Source organism: Toxorhynchites rutilus, chromosome 1 (assembly GCF_029784135.1).
Source record: "Toxorhynchites rutilus septentrionalis strain SRP chromosome 1, ASM2978413v1, whole genome shotgun sequence".
Taxonomy (NCBI): domain Eukaryota; kingdom Metazoa; phylum Arthropoda; class Insecta; order Diptera; family Culicidae; genus Toxorhynchites; species Toxorhynchites rutilus.
This window is the reverse complement of record NC_073744.1, coordinates 127,066,758-127,075,856: the sequence shown is the minus strand read 5'-3', so window position 1 is coordinate 127,075,856 and position 9,099 is coordinate 127,066,758. Positions and strand designations below refer to the sequence as shown.

The following is a 9,099-nucleotide window of genomic DNA, read 5'->3' as shown; positions in this document are numbered from 1 at the left end:
GACTTTTCAAACATTTTATTGCACTCCTATGCAAAAATAAATTCCACATACAAGACGCGAGAGGATAAGACGATCAGCAAACCAATTAAGCAATCGCAGTAGCTGCAACCACTTAACGATAACGGCGCATATGTTGACGATTGCGTCGGCGCCAGCAGGCACGGCGCGATCCTCCGATGGTCTGAGCGTAACGGTAACCCTTGCCCAATCCACGGCTGCTCTTGCCGGCCGACGTGAGACCACGCAGTTCACGGTGCTTGTGAACCGCGTTACAGATCCAGTTGGCCTTGGCGTCACGACGGATAGCCTTGTGGGCGGTGTCGACCATAATCACCTCGTAGTACTTGTACGCGGCATCCTGAGCAACCCAGTAGGAGTTCAACACACGGAGACCTCCAACACGACGACCGACACGTTCCTGTTGGTAGATAAAACAGTGTTAGAAAGCTCTCTTCTAAGCTTTAACTTTTATATCGTTAATAAATGCATTTCAGACATCCAAGGAAGATAAGGCCTTCATGATTGTACTCAGAGTGAATATATAGAATAAATATCATCATTTAAAAATTACTATTACATTACTTTCATTCTCTAACTTACCTCAGCCACGGACTGCAGACAGCGGTACGGTTTCAGCTGGTTCACACCCTGGCTCTTTGGTTTGCCATAGGTGCAACCCTTGTGAACTGGACGTTTGCGACCACCACGGCGCACACGAACACGGAAGATCGAGAAGCCTTGCTTTGCCTTGTATCCGAGGCGACGAGCCTTGTCGGGGCGAGAGGGCCTTGGGGCACGATGGAACTTGGTTAGCTGGCGATACTGCCAAACGCGAACACGCAGCAGATAGCGCATCACATCGCTCTGCTTCTTTCGGTACAGCTCCTGCACGTAACGGTAGGCTCCCATCTTGGAATGAGTGAGGATAGACCCTAGCAACGAAATCAAACAGTTTTGGTTTTGATCAGAAGTCACATCATCGGTCTATCTCACTGCCTCTCGGGGACTCGCTTTGGAGGCGACCCCGAGGTGTGAGCAGTAGCGGAGTGCCGAGATGACCCATACTCTTGATCTGTAACGGTACCGGAATTTAGCTAACCTAAAACGAAATACTTGGGGTTTGTTCGTTAAAAGGGAAAATTGAAAAGAAATTTCTCAGATGTTCGATTCAGAAGCATGATTTTTCCGGGTCATTCCAGAGCACTTCGGAGGGGTGCATGGCCATGCTTAGCTCATCATGTAAACATCCAAAATTAACGCAACAATCCAGATTCGTTTTTCTAGCATACTCAAATTTCATCGGTTCCACAGTTTACACTTGGGGACTTACCTGACTATCCTAAAATAGATAAGAGAAATCGTTTTACTATATCTTTCAACAATATGGCCACGGAAAACGTGTTCGACACATGCGGTTGATTTTTAAATCATACACAAAATACACGACTACCGAAATACATAATTTTTTGTCACTGCTTTAACTATAACAACTAAGTAATAATTCACAAAATGCGCAGGAAATCACCGAAAATCCATCAATAGAGATTGAAGACAAACACAACCTACCTTCTGAACGATTCGATGTCAAAAAAGAAAGAGGAAGTACTCGCGTTTCAGAAGTCAACTTGCGATGAAGTTGATGTAGGTTCTGTTTCACCTCTGTTCGGTTGGCAACGCTGTGTGTAATGACGCTTCGCCGAAAATTGTTACACACATATTCGAAACAGTCAAATAATTGAAGGTATTCCAACAAAAGTAACTTTTTTTCATTTTCTCAAATCGTTGGCGTTAGGTCAGAGCAAGGCGTATACTATAGGTGGACCGCAATGTCAAAACTGCTGTTCGGCCATTGCTCGTGAAAAAACAAATTTGTTTACAAAACAAATCATATCTTTTGGTGACAAATGTATTCGTTGGCAAAATAGGTGCTCGCGCTTTACTGTAGGCAGGTAATTTTCTGGATTTTTTCGTGTAACAATTTCTCATAATTGCTTCTACTTTTTCAGATATCTACAATCAGCGGTCGAATTAAAAACAGTGCAGAAGGATGTTTTGAGTATATTTTACCTTCTAGCCGCGCAATCAATGCTTTTCTTTCCAAGCAAGCAGCGTTTTAATCGTACGTGGTTTTATTGAGCATTTAAAAAAAAGTGTTATTTTTGTTGTTTTATCATCAGGGCAAAAGCATGAAATAGAATCGTACGTGGTACGAATTTATCGGCACAATCTAATCAAGGACGGAGGCATCATCAAACGGAAACTACACGAGAAACTTTTCGAAGAGATAAAACTGCGCCGCAACACTCGTGTCAAAATGGACGAGTTGGGCTGGGTGCTGATGAACCACGATTTGATAACACGTAATGAGCCAATCCAACAGCATGCCAATGGTAATCGACCAAATCATTTTAAATTCAACATGGAGCGGTTGCGAAACCTACTGGAGCAGCACGAACAAAACAATCACGCTGGTGGGTCGGTTTGATATATTTATTCCGCTAAAGAATGATTATATTTGTTGATTTTTCAGAGTTGACTTCCAAAAATCAAAACAAATTCCTGCGTATGCTGGATGCAATTTTACAAAACGACAAAGTTTTGAAGGAAATTAAAGAGATGGTAGTGGCGAATCGACTTCTATCGGAAATTCGTTATGTGACTGCGGTGGAACGTATGCTGAAACACAATTTGGACCCCTCTTTGCGCTGCTGCTTTGTATGCCGAGAGTATTTCCGCACTGCCGATGAGTATACCAGTCATTTCGAAAAATTGCACGGTGAAGAATTTCTTATTGTTGCGGCGGTGGATCGATTTCAGACTAGTCAAAAATTCAACGTTCTACATCAATACAATGCCCTTGATCCGGTGACAATATTCACGATTTGCAACGTATACCACACAGCCCTAATAAAAAAAAACAAGAAAAGACGGGTTTAATATTTTACAATAAAGAACAAATCTACCACTTTCCACGAAAATCGGAGAACCACTATATCGGTTCGACATGGAATGGCTGATACATATAAGGCAGAAAAAAGGTTTAACTTTGGAATTCAACATCCTATATTTCCTCGTACCATTAAGTTCATGGCGCATTTGATGTCGGTCATCGTAGCTGCTGCTATGGAAATGACGTGAGCATATGCCTTGATTTTTATCTCCATCTCGGGGAAAAGTGTGGTAAACAATGTCCGGGTTATTTTCCGTTATGAGAACCTTGTTTCCACATCCTTTTACTGCACAATAATACGGCATCTGAAGTAAATAAAATATTCACAATATAATTTTGGCATGATAGAGAACCGCGAGATGAACGATTATCTGTGGAGGAGTTGGATAACAGATTTCTTAGACTTATAGCACTTTTATCACACCCACAAGCTCATCAAATCCTCACGGTCCCCCAGAAATATTGAATAATATATAATATAAATACCTTATTGCAGCTATAGTACACTATTTTTCACGAATATATATTTGTTTATTTCTTCCTTCAGTTGTTTTCCTCAGCGAGTTGATATGAAACCATAACCACACAACCAAACAAAAAGTAAATAATTCAGAAAGCTACGTCTCGCTACTCGTCTCACGTATTGTCATGAAAGTGTTAAGAACGAAACACCTATAGTTTAGCATCTTGGGTCAGAGAGTGTTGAAGCTGTGCTTAAAATACATTGCATCGTGTCTCACGCCGCATTAACAGCAGCGCATCGATGTAATAGAGAATGAACTTTGTGTTTTTGAATGAAAGAATGAAAATTGGTTTATTTTTCAACATTCCAACATCGTTGGACGTATCCGGCTAAAAACTCGGAGGGTGAAAACGTAAAAAATATTAAAAAAAACAAAAAAAATTAAATTATGTCACTACTACAAACAAACATATGCTAGAGAGAAGCGGAGAAGTACAAATATCGCCACCGTGAAGTGTTTTCGTTTGCACGCCAGCAACACGCTCACGGCACGTCAGCCTGGTGTGAACACATCGGTAAGAACACATACGATTAATCGTAAGCGTCACACGCACCGCCCAAGCCACGCTGACGCCCCGCTGCAGTGAGAACAAGACCTTAATGTGCGCTACACATACAACGTCCCGTCTCCGTTCCGTCAAGAATTCTCTTGGACCCATATGCAGGATTATTAGGTGGAGCAGATGGCAGAGCGTAGTGTGCGTGATAGCTTGCGCTGCCATAGCTACTTTTCACACTGTGACGTCAATATTTGTGTTTACATTCTATTGCCTTCCACTTCCACGTGAAAACGCTTTTTTCGACAAGTTTCTTATCAATTAAAAACAGATCTTTTCATGGAGTTCCTGCTGAATATGCATAAAATGTGACAGTGTGCAGTGGATATTTGTGAAATGATGTCGGAAAAAATGGATAAATGTGATATTTGTGTGTCATTTTCACTCTCCCACCTTCATAAAAACAAACAAATTTTCGCAATGATATGATGATATTTTGAAGTCTCTCAGTACCGGTGTATGTGATTTGAAAAAATTATTTTACAATTAAGCAACATTTCATTGAAAATTCAGCTATTTCCGAGGATTAAGAATACGACTGTTCTCTGGACGTTTTTGCTTCTTAAATGATGGAAGTAAGTCACAATACAATTATCATCTATTAAAAAACAATAAGTTACAAGATTCCATGAGCATTTTGGCTCATGACATCATCAAATCGTGAGTTATTTAAATATTGTTACGTTTCTTTCATATACATTTAATATTGAATGTAAATAACAATCTTCAGAAAACATACTCAGCGCTGCGCTTGAGTTTTATTTTCATCAACGCGCGTTCAAAGCAAACACGTGTTCTCTCCTGTTGCGAAGTGCACAAAATTCATAAACACGACAGCGCAAAATGGGCACAAGAACGGCGCTGACAACCAAACATTTCATCTGTGTTTCGAAGCGTGCTCATTCGCCAGAGCGCAAGTGTACACAAGGAGAGGGAGCTCAACTGGGTACAGAAACCTTGTTGCGCATCTGAACCGAGTTGCATTCTGAAGACTGGTAAACAATGACGACGCCATATTTTGATTACCAATCCAAATATACTCTGCCTACTGCTCCACGTTATATGTACCTCATTGCTTTTGGACTTATTTCGCCGACGGTTAACTTGCCGTTGTTGGTGTATGTGAATGTGTCCATAAGAATTGTATGGGAGAATAAGGCCGAGGACATAGTGAACGCGATGCGTTGCGGGCGCGAGTTTGTTTGCGGGAAAGCTCCTTCGTTCACGAATGCAGGAATCAAATGCAAACCGCCCGGACCTGACATAGTAAACGCGATGCGATACTGATTTCAATGCGGTGAAACTGTTTGTGGAGTGTTTTGCCGCGAGTGAACGCAAGTGATGGTTGCCAGACGATTTATCTATAAATATCTTCACAACCGAACTCATTGAACGAAAATAAAAGATGAAAATCTAGGCACTGCACATGTAGGAAATAATGCGACATTTCGAATGCTTATAACTCAATCTTTTATTGATCGATCGCAGATTTTTGCATCAATTGATAACTTTTGCACATGCTAGGTCGCATATAAATTCATATCAAGTCACAATGTTTGCAATATCATGACATCAAGTCAAAGTTGAATTTTCTCATCCGCTGTTTTTGTTCCAGCTACGCCATCTATCGATGATACAACAGATTTTACATTCACAGAAAAATGCTCTACTTAATCTTGTAATTTATTGTTTTTTTAATAGATGACAAGTCTTTGTTCTTCAAAACGAGTTTTATTATTTAGTTGTATCTTGTAAAATACTTGAATCAATCCATCATCACTCTTCAAATCATGACATCCGTCGTAAAGCCCAGTACAGTTATCGAGGACAAGAAATGTTTTTGGTTCTAAGCCTCACTCAATAGAAAACTTACAAAACGTGTGGAACAACTGACGAGTCATCCAAGCTTTTTTCGAACTATAATAGGACACCGGTAGTGATTCCTTAAATACTCGAGGAAATTCACAAGGGTTGACGGATATCCCTCTCTTCCCAGCAAACATTAAATCGTATAATTTTGCACGTACTAAGTCTTACAAGAAATCAGAATAAATCATAATCGCATATAATATCAACCAAAGTATGTATCGTGTATATTTGAAATCGCATAAAATATAAAAACACGATTTTATATATCATTATAAAATTAAGTCGCAATTCGGTATAATAAACATCAATGTTATGATGTACATTGTCGTAAAATATATTTAATCCGCATCATATGCGTATATTACGCTGATGCAGTTTGTGTGTCGTATAAGCGTATAATTTAAATCGATTCAGTACTGTAGTAAATCGTGTTGCATGCTGAAGAAAATCATGAAACATTAAATCATATTAGATCCTAATAAAGAACATATTACATCATATTGAAATGTCAATGAAATTCTGATGCACGCGAAAGTTTTAACCGATGTTGAATTAAATTTCAGATAGCCGCGCGAGTTAGCTGGTGGATGATAATCCAGACGACCGGAGTTCGAATCCACATCGGAGCAGTTTTCACCAAACATCAATCTGTGTCATTTTAAACATTCATATTCCACTCCCAACATAAGTCAATCAATCAATTATTATTTCTACGAACATAAATACTCATATATAAAAATGGCGATTCGTGAGGTTATAATAAACATTTAACGAAAATATTTTGCGCCATTTGTTTTTTTTTCTATGTCTGTAATAAATCGTATAAGAGTATGGCATATACGTACTCATATACGATTTATTACAGACATGGGAAAAAACAAATGGCGCAAAATATTTTCGTGAAATGTTTATTATAGTCTCACAAATCGCCATTTTTATATGAGTATTTATGTTTGTAGAAATATTAATTGTTTGATTGACTTGTGTTGGGAGTGGAATATGAATGTTTGAAATGGCACAGATTGATGTTTGGTGAAAACTGCTCCGATGTGGGTTCGAACTCCGGTCGTCTGGATTATCATCCACCAGCTATCTCGCGCGGCTATCTGAAATTTAATTCAACAGCGGTAAATACTTTCCAGTGCATCAGCATTTCATTGATATTTCAATATGATGTAATATGTTCTTTATTAGGATCTAATATGATTTACTGTTCCATGATTTTCTTCAGCATGCAACACGATTTACTACAGTACTGAATCGATTTAAATTATACGCTTATACGACACACAAACTGCATCAGCGTAATATACGCATATGATGCGGATTAAATATATTTTACGACAATGTACATCATAAAATTGATGTTTATTATACCGATATGCGACTTAATTTGATAATGCCCAGCAAACATTAAATCGTATAACTTTGCACATGATAAGTCACATATAATTTCGTATCAAATCACAATCGCATAAAATATCAATCAAAATATCGATCATATATATCTAAAATCGCATAAAATGCAAAAACACGATTTTCCATGTCATCGATGGATTGAGTGGTAACGTTGTCGTATCAAATCGCATATCAGTCCAAAAAGCATCGCATATCGTTATATACGGCTTTATATGCGTACAAAATATGGCATATACGTATATCGCCTCCACTTTTGTGTGTATATGCTAGTTATCTGCATCATATATCATACAAATGTGTCTTGGTTGTATGTATATCGCCTCCAATTATAGCTATTCATACGACTTAATGTTTGCTGGGTGGTATATAAAATCGATTTTATGCGATTTCAAATATACACGATACTTTGATTGATATTATATGCGATTATGATTTATTCGGATTTCTTGTAAGACTTGGCACGTGCAAAATTATACGATTTAATGTTTGCTGGGTTATATGCCAACCACATTTTAGGGCATATGATGTTATATATACGCTTGTTATGCGATTTAATGTTTGCTGGGTGGATTCAACTGATGAAAAAAATAAAGAACACATCTATCATTTTTGTACTTTATTGACACATAACCGATGAATTGAATTCACCACCAGAAGCATAACCGCATTTTGAAAACAGTTCTGTGCAATTATATAAGGTAAATTTGGTAAGCGCGGCTTGAACAGCACTCGATAGTGGCATATACATTCTTTAAAGTTTCTCTTCAAATATCTCTTAATTAATCCAAAAACAACTTCAATTGGATTGTAAAATGGACTGTAAGCTGGTGAAAAGAGAGGAATTATTCCCAAAGAGCGCAAATATTGTATGATATTCACATCACAATGAATGCGAGCACCGTCCATCAACCACACTGAAAATTTATCTGTATATGATCGTACATTACCATTGAAAAAAGGGTCATTTTTCGACAGCAATCGAAAAATTTTTGACGCGTGAATGTACCCTCTGTTTCAAAACTTTCTACTATGCCAGCTTGCCCTAAAAAGCAGAGACACGAAATTCGTGGCTTCCTACTTGGCGTATCTGGATAGCTCTCCTTTCCAAGACTTTCCAAGTCATTCCATATGCGTGTAATATTTTACAAATTGACGATGCGCTGATTGAGACTCCAATCTGCATGATGAACTGTTCGCGAGCTTTGTCGAGATACAAGATAGGATTTTTCTGGTTCAGGTTTATCAATCAAGTTCCTTTCTACATCAACATCACAAAAACACAATGCAACATTTTTATAATTTGAAAGCATAAATATGACCATATTGTTTTAATACCGAATTTTTTTATTAATACCATTTTTGCCTTGTTTCGAAATTCGCTTTTTTTCGTAAATTCCAATAACCGTTTTCTACAGAACTGCTTCATTTTATTGTCTTATTTTTTTTTATAACTCAAACAGCTCAGCCAGCTTACGCCTATTTTTAATAAGAATGCCCGAGATTAAGTTCACATGAGACATTTAGATATGAATTTCAAGACAACGTGAATGGAATTTGGAAGAAAAACTAGTGAGCTTCTCGGACAAAGTTCAATCAAATGAAATCAATTAATCAATCAATCAATCAAGAAATGAGAACAAATTACTTTTAATAAAATAGTGCTTTTTTTTGTTCACGTGGTATGTGAACAACCCCTAATACGAATCTGAATACCGTCAACGCGAACGGCAAATGACCATCGATTATTCCTGGATTTTCTTGATTTATATTTTTTCAGAATT

The 9,099-nt window shown here is 38.0% G+C and overlaps 2 protein-coding genes across 2 annotated transcripts; one reads left to right on the top strand and one right to left on the bottom strand.

The window, feature by feature from the left end:
• LOC129772907 (60S ribosomal protein L15) lies at positions 1-1,489 on the bottom strand. Its single transcript, XM_055776438.1, has 3 exons — positions 1,331-1,489; positions 601-932; positions 1-418 (listed from the first exon to the last, which is right to left on the bottom strand). Exons 2-3 carry the CDS (start codon positions 907-909, stop codon positions 113-115), a joined length of 615 nt encoding a protein of 204 aa, XP_055632413.1. The 5' UTR covers positions 910-932; positions 1,331-1,489; the 3' UTR covers positions 1-112.
• Positions 1,490-1,931: 442 nt separating this feature from the next.
• LOC129763356 (uncharacterized) lies at positions 1,932-3,023 on the top strand. Its single transcript, XM_055762323.1, has 4 exons — positions 1,932-1,949; positions 2,007-2,119; positions 2,178-2,471; positions 2,531-3,023. Exons 2-4 carry the CDS (start codon positions 2,086-2,088, stop codon positions 2,935-2,937), a joined length of 735 nt encoding a protein of 244 aa, XP_055618298.1. The 5' UTR covers positions 1,932-1,949; positions 2,007-2,085; the 3' UTR covers positions 2,938-3,023.
• Positions 3,024-9,099: the final 6,076 nt, after the last annotated feature.